This window comes from Grus americana, chromosome 8, assembly GCF_028858705.1.
Source record: "Grus americana isolate bGruAme1 chromosome 8, bGruAme1.mat, whole genome shotgun sequence".
NCBI lineage: Eukaryota > Metazoa > Chordata > Aves > Gruiformes > Gruidae > Grus > Grus americana.
The window spans coordinates 23,620,861-23,639,893 of record NC_072859.1 but is presented as its reverse complement, the minus strand read 5'-3'; the positions used below and the strand labels follow the sequence as shown (position 1 = coordinate 23,639,893).

The 19,033-nt window shown below is 48.0% G+C and overlaps 1 protein-coding gene across 2 annotated transcripts; it reads left to right on the top strand.

The window, feature by feature from the left end:
• Positions 1–22: 22 nt before the first annotated feature.
• On the top strand, positions 23–10,711 carry MED8 (mediator complex subunit 8). Of its 2 annotated transcripts, none has more exons than XM_054834265.1 (7): positions 23–95; positions 3,254–3,372; positions 4,421–4,565; positions 5,241–5,381; positions 5,802–5,883; positions 6,930–7,169; positions 10,231–10,711. In XM_054834265.1, the coding sequence occupies exons 1-7, from the start codon at positions 90–92 to the stop codon at positions 10,293–10,295; spliced, it is 798 nt and encodes a 265-aa protein (XP_054690240.1). In that variant the 5' UTR covers positions 23–89; the 3' UTR covers positions 10,296–10,711. The 2 variants fall into 2 exon arrangements, with proteins under 2 accessions (XP_054690240.1, XP_054690239.1); XM_054834264.1 differs by having other exon boundaries at positions 6,930–7,178.
• Positions 10,712–19,033: the final 8,322 nt, after the last annotated feature.

The following is a 19,033-nucleotide window of genomic DNA, read 5'->3' as shown; positions in this document are numbered from 1 at the left end:
TCCGCCCTAGCGCCCGCCCGGCCCCGCCCCTCGCGGCGCGCGGCTGACCCGGAAGCGCCGCTCTCCCGTGGCAACGGACCGGCGCTGCCATGCAGGTGAGGGGTGAGGGGTGAGGGGGGCCGTGGCCGTGGCCGTGGCCGTCTGGGGACAGCGGGGTTTGCGGGCCGGCTCGGGGGCGCGGCTCGGAGGCGCTGTACGCCCGCCTGGGCCGCTGCTGGGGCCCTGCCGCGGGCGGGAGGCCAGCGCGGCCTGCGGGGCCGCTCCGTGGCGGGGCCGGGCCCTGCGTTTCGGTGCCTCCTGCCGCGGACGCCCCGAGCACCGCGGGGCTCGGCCCGAGGCGGTGACCAGCGCTGCTGCCGCCTTTGGCCCGGCTCTGGCGGGTGCTGCGGCCGTCGAGCGGCGATTTCCTCCCCCCCGCCGGCTGCGATTCCTGCCGGTCCTCGGCCCGTCTGCTCCTGGGGGTCAAACCCGCCCCGGGCTGAAGCAGCCTGGGTGGGAGACAACTCGCCCTGGAGCGGCCGGTGCAATGCTTTGCTGTGCAACAATTTCCTCTTGCTGCACGGCTGTAGGGTGAGCGTGTGTACAGGTATCCGAGTGCACCTCTCCCGCTCGGCCCTTGCTGCAGCCCTTAGTAAGAGTCGTCAGACCAAAGGTCCACCTGCCCAGCGGCCTGGCTTTGTGCTAGCTAAGAAGCCAACATCCAAAAGAAGTTGTGAGAACAAAATAAGCTGCTGATGTCATGCTGTATAAACTATTGCTAGCATGTTCTTTGTGTTTAATAGCCTTGAATGAATTTTCATTGATGGAAGAAGGATGTAGTTACTTTTTGAAGCACTGTGAATTTTAAGCATCCATAACATCCAATGGAAAAGAGTTGCAGAGGTTAATGACAGGTTAACGGGCTGTAAAGATCCACCTCCTTTGGCTTCTTTGAAACTGCTACCTGCTGGCTTCATGCAAGTCTCCTGGTTGTCCTACCGGAAAATAAAGTGAAAATGGATTGTCCTGCAATTCTTCATCTATAGGGTTTGTTATATTGTCTCTCCTTGTTTCAGCCGCTCACACATACTGGTCTCTTCTGTTTTTAACTGCTGCATCTATGGAACTGATGAATATTCTTCATCGTCTTTGTTGCCTTTATTTGTACATATTCCTACTATATCCCTTTTCAGTTGGAGGGACAAGAGTGACATATAATATTTGAGATGCAAATGAGGCATGCATTTTTGCGATGACATAGTGATGCTTAGTTTTCTGCTGCTTTCCTAATAAATCCCATTATGGCTTTTACTTCCTGGACTGCTGCTTGAGCCTTGGGCAGATGTTTTCATGGGTTACAGATAATCCCGAGATCTTGATTCTGAGAGATAACGTTATCAACTCAGAGAATGTCCTTGTGTATGGAAAGTCAGGATTTTTTTTCCCCTTTGTTTTGCCACGTGCATTGCTCTACATTTACCTACTCTGAGTTTCACCTTTACATGTCAGTTGCTCTGTATCAGGAGGTCCTTCAGCAACCCCTCCCATAAGCCCTATCTTTACTACCTCAGGGCAATTTACTATTGCTAACAAACTCCTTAAAGCACCGCTTGAATATAGTATATGCCTGCAAGAGGCACAGCATTCCTTGGAAACACCGGTCAATCTTATTGCGTGCATGCTTTGCAGTGCTTACATCTGCTTCAAAATCTTAATGGCTTTGGAGAGAGCCTACGAAAGAAGGAGGCTTGGAGTACGCTGCTGCTGCATGAGCAGCGCGTGTGCAGTAGGATTTCATTCATCCTCTTGAGGGCTGCTTGGATAAGCACAGGCAACGGGTCAGGTGAATTGTCGTGGGTGCATATGCCTGGCACCCCTGCAGTAAAAGGCTGGCTACCAGCCCAACTTGTAATAAAGGCATTAGTTAATCTTCTTGCACAAACACAGTGCACACAAACAGTTGTAGACTCATTTCTTAATTGCACAGGAACTGACTAGTCCCATCACAAGATGGAGGAGAGTGCTTTTATCGCGAGGTGGAACACTCAGCAATCTGCTCCGTGAATCCACTCTGTGGACTGAGGATCGAATTTTAAGAGTTGACGCAGCCATTTCTTCTAAGGTGCTTAAGTAAAGTCTGGTCAGTTATTACTAAAAAAAGCCTTTATAGTCTGGTCAGACTACAAATAAAATAGGAAAATTTTGTGTTCTCATGAACATGGAAGATAATACCTGATAAACTCTCCAGTGAAGCTCACACTGGTCCAGTGTATTTAAACAGAACAACAACAAACCCAATAGCAAGCGTGCCAACAGCCTGAGTCACTCTATCTGCTTTCCCAATCGGCATTCCCTTTCTATTATTTGATTGCTTTGTCCCACCCTCGTCATGGATTATTATTGTACAGTTCTCAGCTTACATGAGCAGTTCCTGAGGGTTGGGACTTTAATTATATTTTGTGCAATACTGTAGTATGAATAAGTTAGAATAGATAAGACTCTAGTGGGTTTTTGCAAGAGTCAAGGGTATGCCTTGGTGTCTTTGGCAACAGATCCCCTGTCCTGATGCTTTGTCTGTCACCATCCTCCCTCACCCAGGGATATCAGTGGAAAAGGTTATTTAAACAAAATAATCCAGAGCAAAAGGCAGGAGGTGATGCGGCGTGTGTCAGTATTTGCGGTCCCTGTCATGGCAGGGCCTCCCACAGCCAGTAAGGCACAAGTAGAATAGGAGCTGCCAGTTTCTTTAGCAGCTGGAAGTGGCACTTGGGCAGAAAGAAAGTAAAGAATGAGATGAAGGGCAGAAACTGGAGTCTCCAGGCCGTGGACCTGAAACTCATTTTGCAAAAGGCTGTTTTGGATGAAGACATCACTGCACCCACATCTGCTGTCAGAAAAGGTTGAGGGAATGCTAGTCTGCTTTGAGCTGGTTTAGCTGAAATGGCTCACAGAGGTGGTATGAGCTAACTGATGACTTTGCCTGATGTGGTAAAAAGCAGATTGTAAGCGATCATGTCTTCACTCATATAGGTCTTAAAAAGGACAGCTAGCCAAGGTTTGTCTCAGGCACAAGTCTCTTGCCTAAGTGTTCCAACCCAAGGAGAGAGCTCAGTGTGAAACCATAGGATTTTTATTTGCAGAGTCTCTGCTTCCCCTGAAAAGGAGGCTCTCTGTAGGAGAGGTTGGACTGTGGATGTATGCATGTGTATCCACAAGACCTTGGGAAGGTGTTAAGCTTTGTCCTCATCTCTTGTCTCTTCTTGCCTTTTTTTAGAGAGAGGAGAAGCAGCTGGAGCTGACCCTGGAGGCGCTCATCAGTCAGGTGGCTGACCTGAAGAACTCATTGGTCAGTTTTATCTACAAGCTGGAGAACGAGTACGACCGACTCACATGGTAAAGTGTCTCACAGAGCTGGGAGCACTGTCGATCACTGCTGAAGCTGTTCGAGACTCAGCTCAAAGGACCACAAAATATAATTAAAAACCATTAGCCTATTGTCAGTAGGTTTGAATTTGCTTTTCACATTTCTACTGGAGGAACCACTACAAGTCTTCCACCAGAAAACCAGTTGAAATCCATTGGTTTCATTCTGTATAGTAATAGAGTCATGCTAACACCTTTTAATCTAGACACTTTATGAGAACTAGACTTGCATCTGCAGTGACTGGAAGCTTCTCGGACAAAATATCTTAAGAGACTCACATACACTATAAAATGAGCAATGGTTCTTTCTGCATTTCTTGACCTTTCTTGCTTTTTCTGGCTCTGGTATAAACTGAGCTCTTCTGTTTTGCTGGTTCTGCATGTTTTCCCAGACAGTTTGAAAGACTTGCAAGGTGGCATTCTCTTCCTGCTGGAGCATAAAGATGTTATAGCTACGGCTTAATAAACTATACCGTATCTTAGACAGCGTCTGTCACTGCAACAAAGCTTCACAGGCAGTTAGCGTTTATAGTTAATGTTGCAGAAGGCAGGAGAGGTGATGAATCCCCCAGAGAGAGCAAGCTGAAGGGGCCATCCTTGACAAGATTATCAGTTATTTTGCTTCATTATTCCTTAGTCTGGATAGCCAAGCTATAAATATTTTCTCTCCTGGCTGTACTGCTTAGCAGTTAGATTGTTTCTCAGACCTTGCTCTAGAATTGCATGAGGAGAGTTGGTGATAAGGAAACCATTGCTTCTGTGTATGTTACTGAAATCTCAAACAACTGCCACTTCCAGTGGTACTGCTTGCAATGTCCCTGAGCTATTTGCAGCATTGTGTGTAGGGAATGGGAGTTTGTCCACACCTGCACATTCAGCCCTAGGTTTTACTGCTTACTGTCTGGACTGATTTGAGGAGTAATAGTGTTATTTCCTCACTTCCCAGCCATTTGAGTGATAAAAAAAGCCATCTGTGGCATCCCTTTCCATGTCCTGTCCTCTTTATTTACTTTCCCAGGCCTTCAGTTCTGGACAGCTTTGCGTTGCTCTCAGGGCAGCTGAACACCTTAAATAAAGTGCTAAAGCATGAGAAGACACCACTATTGCGAAACCAGGTTATCATACCCTTAGTGCTGTCTCCAGACCGCGATGAGGAGATCATGGTAAGAAACTGCCCTCTGAATGTTGGCCTTGGAGTATCAGAAAATGCTTGTGTACCTGCTCCAGCTTGCCGTTCCTTGTGCTTGGCATTCCTCAGCTCTGGGTATAGAGAAAGAAAAGGTGATAAGTAGTTCTGTCTGGGAGCTGCTTTGCTGGGGGGCTTTCACCTACAAACACTTGCACTGGGTACACTTTACAGGAGGTGTTTCTGTTCGTAAATATGTTATTTTCAGGATGTTGGGGCTGAAAGAGATATAGTGTCTTGTTGTGTAGCTGGGTTGCAAGCTCCTGGTTTTCTCTGCTGTAGCCATACTGTTTCTGTCAGACATCTGCATCTAGATTTGCACTGTTTGTCATCTGACCAACATGGGGTGTTTTACAGAACCTCCGGCATGCACTGGCAATGTTTATTCTCAGCCTGAGTGAGAAAACATTTAAACTAATTATGGCCATGCTGGAGGATTGCACTGCAGGTCCCCATGGGTTGCTCTGACTACGCAGGCACAGTGCAAATTCCTAGACAAATTGTTGAAACTTCCTAGTGCTCCCAAGATCAGGGTTTCCCCACAGCATGCTACTAGCCTTGCTCCAACACCATGGTCTGTGCTCCAACACCAGCTGTCCAAGTGCTGGGCTGGAGGAGGAGGCTCTGAGTGTGTCTTGTCCAACTGTTGCAGCGTCAGACAGAGGGGCGCGTGCCAGTGTTCAGCCATGAGGTTGTGCCTGACCATCTTCGAACTAAGCCTGACCCCGAGGTGGAGGAGCAGGAGAAGCAGCTGATCACAGATGCAGCTCGAATTAGCCCTGATGTGGCACAGGTAGGTGAAGAAGAGTTTGATACTTCTGCCTCAGTCCTCGGGCATGAGATGCCCTTTAACTCTGCTTCCTTCACCCTTCCTTCTGACAGTTTTCTCTTTTGCTGTGTCCTTTCCTGTCTGAGATTTCTCCAGCTGACCCTAGCTGAAGTTTGGCTTCCTCCACAGTTTCACAAAGCAAGGGTATCCAGCCCGTTGGCTGTTCACAGGAGGTACCATCAGACCATTCAGGGAAAGGCACAGGCTATCCCGTCTCCATAGTACCCTCCTGCATGCATTAGCACTGGGTGCTCTGAGCTCTGCTACCAAAATGCTTATGTTTGGTTACACAGACCCTGGGAAGAGAAAGCTTGTTCATTTATCTTGCTGACTTGTACTGGGTTGGAGGTATCTTGGTGGTTTCTGATGGTTTTCATTTTGCAGAAACAGATCCAAAGTCTGAACAAAATGTGCTCAAATCTGCTGGAGAAAATCAGTAAGGAGGAGCGTGAATCTGAAAGTGGAGGTATGCCATTGGGGTGGAAGTGGGGTTCAGGGTCCAAGCAGCAGGCTTGAGAAAGCAATGGCAAAATCAGAGAGCTGGAAGCATGGGAAATGCAGATGAGCAGCATAGACAAAAGCATCCAGGAAGATGCAAGATTGGCTGTCCTGGAGCCCCCTAATTTGAAAAGGGGTCCTGTGGGTGCAACGTGTCCTGCTTGTGTGACCTGTGTGTGGCAGGAAAGTCATTCCAACCCTTTGCCATATCCCCCTTTGAGGAAGTGATAAGTGTTTACCAAGAAAACATTCCAATCAACTTGAATTAATAAAAATAGCTGTGAAAATGCAGTGGCAGTGAACGGGAAACCCCTTAGCTATGTTCTGAATGAGTCCCCAACATGTTTGTTGGCAGGCTTTTGTGTGATGTCCTCTAGATGGTGGGTTCTTCAGACTCATGGTTAAACTTTTCTGGTTGTGACTCTGATGCTCGACATCCTTATTTTAATGGTCTCTGCCATCAGCTGTTTGCTATTCCTGGGAGTACTATGCACAGCTCTCAAAGACAGAGGGGATTTTTTTGGTCATCCTTTACACACACATAGTGCAAGCAAGGACCTAAGTACAGATTCTGTCTGGTTTCCGGGATTAATAGTATAACTGGCCAGGTGTGTGGTAGAAAAAGTTGCAGGCACCATGCGGCTTCTGAGCCTCAGAAAGGAGATGTTGCCATTGTTTATCTAAAACGCAGTGCTTGTTACCTGTTACCTGCCATAGGATTCAGCATGGAAGAGCTTTTAGTGGGAATATTCTCATGGGCATGGAGGAGCTGGCTCCCTCTGTCCCCCTTCCCTGAGCAGTGTATGCCCTGCTCTGAGTGGAGAAGCTCTTGGATCACCACTGCCCCTGGAGTTTGCAGCCACTTTGACCTTGCTGAGACTCTTGTAGGACAGCTTGGTAGAGGCTGATCTCTATTACGTGCACCAAAATACCAGAAAAGTAAATTCAGGACCAGCTATGCTGCTTTTTAGACTTGATTGCTAAAATGCTCCAAAATCACTTCCTTTTCTACAGGTTTACGACAGAACAAGCAGACTTTCAACCCTGCAGATACCAATGCTCTGGTAGCAGCTGTGGCCTTTGGGAAAGGATTGTCAAATCGGCGACCCCCTGGCTCTGGAGGATCTGTCCAGTCAGGCCAACCAGGAGCTGGTGCCATCATTGCGGGTGCTTCAGGCATGCAGCAGGTCCCAATGGCAGGTGCACCAGCTCAGCAGCAGCCAATGCTGGCAGGCGTGCAGATGGCACAAGCAGGTCAGCCAGGTAAATACATTGCGTATCTGAGAGCAACTGAAATGCAGGGAGCAATAAATGCAGATGCAGAGATCCTTCCCGAGTCACCTTTTAGATATAACTGAGTAAGAGGTTCCTTTCTGGCCTTAATAACATGAGTCAGGTTGTAACAGTGGAGTAATACCTGCTTAAAATTGGCTCAGAGGTTGAAATGGATCCCAGCCATCCAGCTTCAGCTTTTTAACTCACACTGCAATACCATTTTAGTAATAGACTTAGTGAATGTAGGGATCAGTATGGAGGGAGATCACAGTGTAGTTTTGCAGGGATCTATGCTGGGTGTTTTGCTGTCAAATTTAAGTTGGGAGTAGGCAATAAAGTGGAAAAGTTTGATGATAATAATGAGTAATTGAAGGTAAGAAAAAAACAAAAGCTGTCTGTAGAGTCAGAAAGATTTCATATACCAAGTGACTTCACTTAATAGCAGATTACGTTTGTATTAAATATAAAGTGAAACACATAAGCGTAGCAATTTGACTTTACATGTCCAGCACCTGGACTCTAATCTAGATACTTGCATTTGGGAAATAGATACATGATATAATAGTTCTGTAAAGACATTAATTGGATATTCAACTGGGGCAAAAATGCAAACCAAATGTTAGGAATTACTAGAAAAGGAACAGAGAAATAGAGGATATCATTAGTCCATTGTATAAATGCATCAGGCATCCACACCTGCAATAGTATGTGCAGTTCTGATCTCTGCTCTGCTGCTGGGGGTAGCTTTGGGGTAGGAGAAGAAAGTATGGAAGCCTATAAAATCCCAAATTGTACACAGCAGGTGAGTGGGAAATGATTGTTCACTGTTTCCCATGATACAGAAGGATCGATGAGAGTGCATGAATGAAAAGACCAGCTTGTAGATTCAGAACAAAAGGGAGATACTTTTCTGAATACTAAATAATTACACTGTAGAGCACATTGCTAAGTGTGTGATAGGTACATAAAGTTTACATGAGATGGAAAAGGAAGTAAGTAGGTAAACTGATGAGAAATCAGTCAACAGCTAGTCCTGAAGACACCATCTCTGACTCCAAGTCCCTGAGCCACAGTATGTTAGAAGCTGAGGGGGTATTCTGCAGAGGTATCACTGCAGGCTTGCCCTGTTCTGGTATTCCTCCTTGAATGTCCTCTGCTGTCAGGAATGGGTTTGGCCTGGGGAACCTGCAAGCCTAACCCTGTACTGTCATTCTTATGTTCATGGTAATTGAGATTTTGGATATCGGATATCCTAATTGGTGTTTTCTTGCTTGTATAATAACTGTTGTTCAGAAATGAACTTGAGCAACAATATTAATCCTAAGTTAATTATGTATTTATGTAAGAGTTAGAAAGTAATTTCCATTGTGATTTGGAAACAGAGAAGGCCCATGATTTCTGGCTGCAGGATGGGAAGACATTCTGTACATCAAGCAGAGCGCACTAGTAACAAGACCACTTGTCCAGCCTGTGTTACTGGGAAGTTCCCGTTTGATAAGAGCAGCTATATTGGGTTTTACCACTATCCTGCTTTTGATAGTGGCCCATAGCCAAGGCTGAAAGAATATAAGAACAAAGTATATCCTGACAGCAGTTGTTTAGGGATTGTAAGCCAGAATTTGGTTTGAGACCAGTGGGTATAGCAACCATCGATGTTTGCAGTTCCTCTTTGAATTACAATTTTGACTTCTACAACACCTATGGCAATATGTCCCATGGCTTTATCACATGTTTTGCTTAAAAAAAACTTCCTTTTTTTGTTTAAATCTTTTGCCCGATAATTTTATTGCATGTTTCCTTTTTACCTGTCTTGTGAGAAACGGTGAATAATCATTCCTCAGCCACTTTCTCCATACTAGTTTTCATTTTTTGGAAGTCTGTCATGTCTTCCTGTTATGTCCTCCTCTCTTTGCCCATCTCTTTTTTTTTTTTTCTTTTTTTTCTTCTCCCCCGCTAATGAGTCCTGTTCTATTTATATGTCTGTGTGAAAATTAATAGTATATCTTAGACCATCCTTGTCACTTTTACCTGGACCTTTTCTGTTTGTTTTCAAGACTGGGAGGACCAGAACCACTCACAGTATTCCAGATGTGGGTGAACCATACAGTCCTGTTCACTCTTCCTTTTGGAGTAGTGTCTGACAGTATTTGTCTACTCATTAGCACTGAAGTGATATCAGATTGCCTGCCAATTCACTGCAGGCAATGACCCGCTTTGGATATGTTTGAGAAAGTTTAATCATCTTTACTCTTTTATCCATTTGCTCATCAAATCTTTTCTTGTCCTGCAGTTTTAATTTTCAGAAGTTCTCGGGTTTTTCTGTTCTAATTTGAACACGCATTCCACTTTCTGAAGGAGCGTTCTTTGAATATCCCTCTGTGCTGCTTTTTAATCACTGTCTTTTTGTTTATTTTTCTGATCATCTTAGTTTTGTTTAGCACTGTACACTTATTGTAAGCTGCTAGTACAATATCTTTGAACACACTCCCATGTGTGATTGGTATCAGCAAAGAGAAATAATGCCCAAGAGGTTGATGTGGTTAAGAGAAATTAAGAGATCTGAGAGAGGCTTAGTAATTTAAATACATGCCCTGACGATAAATAATGCTACAGAGAAGGGGATACAGGCTGTTGTGTTTGCCTCTCTGAAATGGAAGTGGCGATCAGTGTGGGTACTTCTGTGAGTGCTGCTGCTGCCAGCAACTTCTGTGACACCAAACAAGTCCCGCGCTCCTGTAGGAGCCTCCTGACAAAGAGAAAGGCTTGTTTAAGATGGAACAAGGATAGCATTTGGGGGGATAAGAGGGGGACACAAGAAATGTTAAGGAGATTTCTCAACAGAGAAAGATGCCAATTTGTAGAAGAGATTGATTGTGTTAGGACAGAAGCTGGAAGATGCTGTAGCAGGTAAGCCTAGTGTGGTACCTGGAGTGGAACAGGAAAAGCCCAGACAGGGTTGTTGTGAGTCTTGCATGCTCTGCAGCAAATGTCTTCTCATATAGCTGATTTTGCACTGCTTTTTCTTTTTTTCTCTCTCCAGGAAAAATGCCAAGTGGCATAAAAACAAACATCAAATCTGCCTCGATGCATCCATATCAGAGATGAGCTGAGATGAACCAGACCCAGGGAGCAGCAGGTACCAGCATTGTTCCTGCTGCAGCCACCACACCTGGATTCCTCCTAGGACTTCCAAGTCCCTTCACATATCCACACACCATATCCAGGGAGATAGGGGTTATGAGGCCCTTCCTTGGGTTTTATTTAGTGCTGGGTGGCTTGTGTGGAGCTGCTAGTGGCCATGTCTCCTGGACACAAGTACTTCTCTGTTCAGTCAGAGCAGAGGACTTTGCTTCTAGTATTGATCCCATTTTCTTCAGGTCTGGCCTGGAGGACAGCTACCCTCTCCTGATACAGAACCTGAGTAGCTGCACGGAGCACTCTGCTCCTTGTTTCTGTTTGTTCACTCGGGATGTTCTTTCTTTACTCCCTCTTGTTGAATAAAGACATTATGTACACTGTGAGACACTGGTGTTCATCTCTTGGGTCATAAGGACTCTCATTTCCCTTTGGGTAAGGCTACAGAGCAGCTCCAATCTAAAATACGCATAAAATGTTGGACTCTGAGTGCTGGAGCTGCAGGCTTACATGTAAAGGGTGGTTATGAAGTGAGTCAGCAGGGTACAAACATAAGCAGTAAATATCTTCTTCATTGTAAACCCATTATGACTATTCCCCAGAAAGCAAAATAGTGGGAAAGACTATTACAAGGACCACAGCAAGAAGGCAGCACTTTAGGGACAGAAACACAGAGCTTTTCTATTCTGATGCTGCTGCAAATCCCAGCTGGATCTGATTTAACTTCCATAGTTCTCTGCTTCTGTGTTTCCTGTAAAGTTTCTTCGCTCCTTCGGGATTAATTGATCACTTCAGAGAGGTATTTTGATCTGCTCGGGACCGTGGCACCTCTGAATCAGCCAGGCTGTGAGGTCTCGCCCATTTCTCTTTGGAACTGGGCATTGTGTAGCCATCCCTGTTGTACTTTTTGCCCTTGAGCTCTAACATACCATCTGCCTAATGAAAGATTCCTCTGAGAATAAAGGGTGGGGAACATGTGCCCACAGACCATGTTGGTACATACGCTACTATCCTAAAGACAACCATCGTGCCTCTTGCTGCTCTTGCCTGGACTTCCCTTTTGACTTGTGGTGAAAGCCAGCACTGTATTTTACTCAATAGCATCTGTCAGCAATCTTATAAGTGAGGAAATCTCCACTCAGCAGATACAGCCTGCAGCTGCTCCTGCACTGCTTGCCTCTGAGCTAATCAGATCCAGCTTATTTGTGGAGGCTGTGGGCCGTTCTCCGAAAACAAAACCTTCCACAAAGCTGTGACTAGGGCAGCTATCGACCCATTTTGATGTGCGGGCCCTTGAAAAGCACTGAGCTGGGAAGTAGAAAGTTGAGCTGGAAGCACAAGCAGCTTATATGATAAGCCAAGCCGCTCCGAGTGAGCCCAGCGACGTGTCTGCAATGGTGCCAGCCCAGCCAGACTGTTGGGACTGCCTTTTGCTCCTAATGAACACTGCGCTCCCAGCTTTCTCGAGAGCCACCAACTGTGGCGGGGGGCTGGTGTAAAGGCAGGGGCACACTGCTGGTGCTGGTGCAAGAGGTTTGTGCAATGCCTGGAGCCTGATGGCAGGGGAATCAGAGCCTGCAGGGCTGTGCCTTGTGATGGGCACCGTGGGGATGGCTGTTCCCTGCTCTGTCTCATGACCCTGCTTTGGTTGGGAAGGAAGGCAAAAAACAATCAGAGGAATGTGTGTCAGATCCCTGGCACTCATCATACATGGAGCCTCAGCTCTAGGATGCTGCTTCACTTTGTCCCCCAGACTGGCTTCCTTATAAAGCTAAAATGTCTCAGCACGGCGGCCAGGGCGATTCAGGCAGCCTGGGACACAGGCAGAGCGTGGCTGCCTGCTACCCGCGCTAACCTGGCTCTCCCGAAAACGCCTCCAGTGACGCAGGCCAGACCTTTCACACACTTGGACGGGAGGAAGGGAAATACAGGCAGGGTTTTTTTCCATAGATTATAGAGCCGGGGAGGCCGGCTAGGCTCAACAGTGTAACTTCCTGCATGACACAGGCTGCACTGAATTAGTTCTTGTGTAAATTAGAGCGCTGTTGTTAGGAAAACAGTTGATCTTGACCTGATACGTCTCTGCTACACTGGCTGGTAGGTTGTTCTAAAGGTTAATTTTCTTACTGCACCTTATATTGAGGCTGCATTTAATTCCCTTCAAGTCAATGGATCTTCTCAGCCAGGGAGTGAGCCCCTGAGTTGTTAGTCCCAGAGAGAGGAGTCAGATACTATGACCAAGCTTTCCTGATCCTTTTTTAAGATAAACTGAACTGATGAAAGTTCCTTTTGCTATAAGGCATATTTTCCATTTTCCACTTCTTGGCTAAAGTCCAAATCTTCTTATGCATCCATGTCCTTTGGGACGCTGGACTAGGACACGCTATTCTAATTGTGGAAATGGGAATTTCAAATGCAGAGCGACTTTAACCTCTTATCCAGTCGCTGCCAGTGCTTGAATGTTTAAACAGGGAACAGGAATAGGCCTTTTACCCATAAAGACAGAGTGGAAATTCATGGTCCGCTGCTTGCCACCATGGCCTCCAAGTCCAACAGGGATTCACCGTTCCCAGTGCACTGTGTCAGAATAAAAGCACAGCCCTGCTGGGTCAGGGCAAAGGCTCGGTCTGTGCCCCACTGCGGCGGGGATGGGGGAAGCACACTCCCTGTAAGCATGGGATGTGCTGCCACACCGAGCCTTCAGGGTTTTTTCCCCTGCCTTGTCCAATCCCTTTTTGAACTTGTCTCTCCCTAGTAGGATAATTTTGGCAGGGAGGAGGCTCAGCCCCAGCATGGCAGGCACTGCCAGGCTGTCTGGGCCCCAGCTTGGGTGCAGGAGTGTGATGGAGAGTGCAGGCGCTGGTTTGTTCTGGCCCCCGCAAGGCCCCCTCGGTACCAGTTGGGCTCTAGTGCAGAGGATGGACGCCTTTCGCCATGTGGCCCTGCTGCCCTAGGGATCCCAAGAGCTCCAGATTACTGACGTGCCCCCAGCTCCCAGGACAGCATGCTTTACCTGTCATTACTTCACTTCCTTCCAGGTCAACAGCTTTACGCTGTTTAGCACTCCCTGCTAGAAACACATCCTCGGTGCCAGTTTCCCGGGAAGCATCTCCTCTGCTGCCTCACACTTGGCCAGGTTGCTGGTGCTCTCATTCCTTGATCGCACATGCTGCCGTACCAGCCAGCTCGCTCTCTGATATTTAAGAGTACAGAGTGCCACAAAAACTATCATGACAGGTTTATTGTCTGTAATCCCTGATGATTGGTATTTATATTTCTCTGCTTTAACTCTTTATCGATACGATCACATATTTTTTGGTCATTATTTTGCATGGGATGAGTGTTGAATAGACACACCTGTTTACAAGGCCATCCTGTTTACTTTTTTAAAACGCTGGCATAACATCAGCTTGCTTGTTCTTTGGAGCTTCTCCAGGCTCCCTTGTCTTACTGAATGTCAGCATGAATCATTTGGATTTTTAAAAACAGATTTTTTTTTTATTATTATTATTATTTTTGAGATGCAGGATACCCAGAGAGTTTAACATTTGCCTTATGCAAGTGTTAGAGTGGAAAGTGTTTCACCCTTGTGACTGGAATGCTTCATCTGGCTTCCTCCAAAACACAGGAGTGAGATATTTATTGCCTTTCCTTCCTGCCCAGCTATCCACAGTCCCACCATTCCCAGACGTATCACGCATCCAGCCGTGTTGGGTGGTGCCCAGCCTGTCCTGCTGCTGCCCTGGGCTGGCTCGCCTTGCCTCTGGAAGCTGTGAAGCTCGGCGTGGTGCCACCACTTCCATGTATCTCTTTGCACCCACTGATCAGCACAACTAATACCTGCTGTGTCTGTGTGTTCTCTTGTCCCGTCCCCAAGCAAAGATGTGCACACAGGTGTCGTCTTTTGTTAAAAAAGAAAACATAACATTTTTGTTTGGCTTTTTAACCTACACATCTTTTAAGTGGGTGTCATTAAGCCTTTCTGGTGGAGGTGAAGTACATATGGCGTGAGGGGAGCTATGACCAAAAAGATCAGGGGGACAGTTGAGGGAGTGGGACCTTTGCAGCTCTCCACTCTCCGTACCACAGCAGGTGGCAGGCTTTTGGTGTGAGCTGGGTGGCTGTTTTTCATTCTCCTGCTAGGATGAGACCTTTCTGGGATCAAGGGAGAAGTCTTCTGGTGGTTGTGTTGAAGGATCCTGAGCACTTTTTAATGCTAAGAAGCAACATAACAGGGTGTGTGCTGCCAAAAAGCAGTAAGCCAAGTTTTGCATCCGCAACGCAGCTTCACCTGCAGCTCACAGAAGAGAGACAAATACATGGAAACAGCAGCAAAACGTGCCTCTGAACCAGCCACTGAAAAGCTCGGAAACTGCTTGAAAGTCAAAGGCACAAATGGAGGAAAACCAGCCAGGTGGTAGAAGCAGAAACCCCAGGGTGGCTCTTCGCTTTCCCCTGGGCTCCCCCCATGATCTTGGTGGCCCCAGGAGACCCAGAGCATGTCTACGTGACAGCTGGTGCCTACACATGAGTACACAGGTACTTTGGAAAAATCCCATGGAGCTCCTCCTTCCAACCAGGTGCGATAAATCTTTATCTGTCCTAGAAGTAAAATGTTACCACTTTGTGCCTCACATAGATGCTGTGGTAGTAAAAGTACATGCTTGAGAGATGGGATGTTTGGATGTATTTGTAATATATGCCATAAAAATAGTTCAGGCTGATGTGACTCCACAGTTTATTTATTGTCCTTATGATACAGTAGCTCTCTGGCTGGATCCATGAGCATTGCCTTGGTGGAAACCTGCACTTAGAAATTAATTAAAGCCTTCTGCAATTTGCTCAGGGATAACCCTGTTACATGAGGAAGCACATAAGAGTAATGCAAAGTGTGCTGGCTGGCTCCTCTGAAGGAGAAGCGTGTGTGTGATTGTGTGTGTGCAGAGAAGCGTGTGTGTGTATGGGTTTTTTTAAGAAAGGGAATCACTGGATGTATTTTTCTGACTGAGACGCATATTTTCCAAAGTCAGAGGATCAAGAGCTGTGGTTCCTGCAGCACCTATCTTGTCACTGCTGCTCAGATTCTGTCACTGATTTACCCACTTGCCGTAAGGCTTCTCCCTTTGCTACCATCATGTCCAAGCAGTTTCTGCACTGAATTAGCAGTGGTGCTAAGGTGCCGCTTGGCACGGCAGCTCCCTTCGTCTGAGTAAAGACTGTACCCTGCGGTACTTTTGCATTCCTTTTTTCATTGAGTGTTTGCTGGCCATGCTGTGCACCAAAGGGGCATCATTGCTGTCTGTGGGTGTTATTTTGAAGCTGCAGCATTTCCCAGGACGTTCCTCTTCTGAACCCAGACCTCCCCCTTCTATGCCTATTGCCAGGTGGCCTCGGTGGGACATGTCTGTCTCCCACTGTCATGTGCCAGTCCTGGGCTCTGCCCACCCTGACAGGCAGCACAGAGATACGCTGCTCCTGCGGGAACTGGGCTTTGAAGCGTGAGGTGGATGTTTACGTGGAGTTTATTTTTGGTACTGATGCAGTACTGAAGTCAGGGTCTTGCTGTGTAGGATGGGAGAGATGGCTCTTGTCTCCTGCTCTGCTGCAGCAGCATGGTGGGACATCAAAGCACTGCCTAAACAGCTAATGGCAGTAGCTAATACGGGACTGGTTTGTATCCCCCCTGAGAAATGCATTCTGCGTAAGTGGGGCTGAGAAGCCATAATTTTGGCTGTCTCGTTTGTGTATATTTAGGTTCCCATGGGCATCGCAGCAATAGAAACAGCCACAGTCATTATCACCATCGTAGCGCAGCCTGTTTTAATCCAGTCAGCAGAACAATGCACCAGGTTGTGACTTGATTGCATGGGGCTCCGGGGGAGCACGCATCATGTGCTGCCCCACGCCGCAGAGCTCGGGGCTGGGCAGGGAGCTGGGCGGCATGGGTCTGCAGGCAGGAGGAGACGGGCAGCAGGACCCGCAGCCCTGGGCTGCTGAAGCCCCACAGCAGCTGCCAAGCCAGGAATGACTCACACAAAGCCTCTGTGGGTGCGCCCACCACCGCTCTTAACTGTTTGTATTCACTCATGCAGGGAATTAAGAAAATGGGAATTAATAGGAATGCTCCAACCCAGATTTTCAGCACGCAGCTCCCTCTCCTTTGCTTCTTCATGTCCTGTGCTCCTTGCTGTGTCTTGCTGGAACTCAAGTGCAAGATGCTTGTCCCCATACACAGTGCAGGCATGAGGGCATCCAAGGAGGCTTGTGATGTTCACTATCAACAACACTTTTTGGAGACATGAGTATTTGCAGAAAGGATAGTTCTGTTTCCACTATCTTGGAGCAGTTTACTGCATATCTGTTTTCCTCCTGGTTATATCTGTCCCTTCAAGGGAGGATGGTTGTTCCTGGCTATCTGGGAGAAACACTGCAGCCCCTCACCATGGGAGCTGCCCCACTGCTGCTCTCCCCTGACCCTGTGCCCCTTGAACCTGCCAGGCAGGTGTGGGAGCCCATGGCAGGACCTGCCACGAGCTCTCTTATCCCTCAATTTCCTTTTCCTCTCCACCCACCGTGGGTCTCAGGGTATGCACTGTGCTGCTGAGTGCACTGGTGGAGAGCCTCAAAGCAGAGAAGATGCCAGGCATGCTGGGGAGGACGGCAGCCACTGGGGAGCAGGCAGCATCCCCTGCCAGCTTGCAGCTTGGATGGGCAGGCAAAGCCCAGCCCCGGCTGTAGCTACAACACGGCCTCATTTCACAGCAAAACAATCTCTCTTTGTGTGGCCTGTTCTCCCAGAACAATCCTCTGCTCTCACAATGTCCTTTCTGTGGCTTAGTCCCTGCAGAGCGACCAGCAGCGTGCTCAGCCTGACGCCTGGCAGCTTGCACCAGCACCTGCCCACAGCCCTGCTGCCCCACGGCTGAGGTGCAGCACCTGGGACCCCTGGCCAGGGCAGCCTCTGCTCAGGACTCTCTGGCCGCTTCAGGTCAAGGCAAAGTCTTCCCAGGAAAGTCTCCAGCAAAGCTTGAAGCACTTGGGAGGGGGGTTTGTTCTGGCTTTGTTTGCTCCATGGAGCTGCATGGTGCTGCTGCATCACACATTAGGAGGGCAGCCCTGGGACACAGTTGTGGAGCGCAGCATGTGGATTGAGTGCACCCTCAGCAAGTTTGCCGATGACATCAAGCTGTGTGGTGCAGTTGACATGCTGGAGGGAAGGGATGCCATTCAGAGGGACCTTGACAGGCTTGAGAGATGGGCCAGTGCGAACCTTGTGAAGTTCAACAAGGCCAAGTGCAAGGTCCTGCACATGTGTGGGGGCAATCCCAACCACAAGTACAGGCTGGACGGAGAATGGATTGAGAGCAGCCCTGAGGAGAAGGACTTGGGGGGGGTGTTGGATGAGAAGCTCAACATGACCTGGCAATGTGTGCTTGCAGCCCAGAAAGCCAATTGTATCCTGGGCTGCATCAAAAGAAGTGTGACCAGCAGGTCAAGGGAGATGATTCTGCCCGTCTACTCCGCTCTCGTGAGACCCCACCTGGAGTACTGCATCCTGCTCTGGGGTCCTCGGTACAAGAAAGACATTGAACTGTTGGAGCAAGTCCAGAGGAGGCCACAAAGATGATCAGAGGGCTGGAGCACCTCTCCTATGAAGACAAGCTGAGAGAGTTGGGGTTGTTCAGCCTGGAGAAGAGAAGGCTCTGGGGAGACCTTACAGCAGCCTTCCAGTACCTGAAGGGACCTACAAGAAAGCTGGAGAGGGACTGTTTACAAGGGCATGGAGTGATAGGACAAGGGGTAGTGGCTTTAAACTGAAAGAAGGTAGATTTAGATTAGACATTAGGAAGAAATTCTTCACTGTGAGGGTGGTGAGACACTGGCACGGGTTGCCCAGAGAAGCTGTGGATGCCCCATCCCTGGAAGTGTTCAAGGCCAGGCTAGATGGGGTTTGGGCAGCCTGGTCTAGTGGAGGGTGTCCCTGCCCACGGTAGGGGGCTTGGAACTAGATGATCTTTAAGGTCCATTCCAACCCAAACCATTCTATGGTTCTATGACTCTATGTGGGTGTCAAGTAATCCTAACTGCCTGCCAGGGGTGAAGAAGTCACCCGGCTTTGCCAAGCTGCTCTCTCAGGCTCCAGGCAGTCTAGGACAGGTTTCTGGAGCCAATCAACTTCTGTGGGCTCTAAATCATGGAGATAAAATGAAATGGCTTCAGATGGAAAGGGAGATTCTGGGGATGAGCAGGACCACGGATTTCCCATAACCTGCATTTTCTCTCTTCAGCCTTGAAAGCTCCCTGAGAAGAGGCAGGTCCCTACCAGAGACAGAGTTCACAGAGCTGCCATGGTCTTCTGCCTCAGCATGCTGCACGTGGACAGACACAAACACACTGGTGACCAAGGACTCCTGTTGTGCTGCATATGTTGAAGCCTCCAAACCTCCTGACTTTTCCAGCCTCCCACCAGTCCATTCTGGACCTTGAGCTGGCCCTGCTGTGCCTGCTGCCATGCAGAGGCACTGTAGAAGGGGCTTCTCCAGCCTTTTAGTCCCCTCGGGTGCCTTGCTCTGGCCACGGCTCTGCTGCCTGTTCCCCACCCAGGATTTGTGTGGATTTGGAACAAGCACCATTATTCCATAAGGTTATCCTATAGGCCACAGAAACATATGGGGATGCTTTAGCAGGTCCAGAGTGGGCTGAGACTT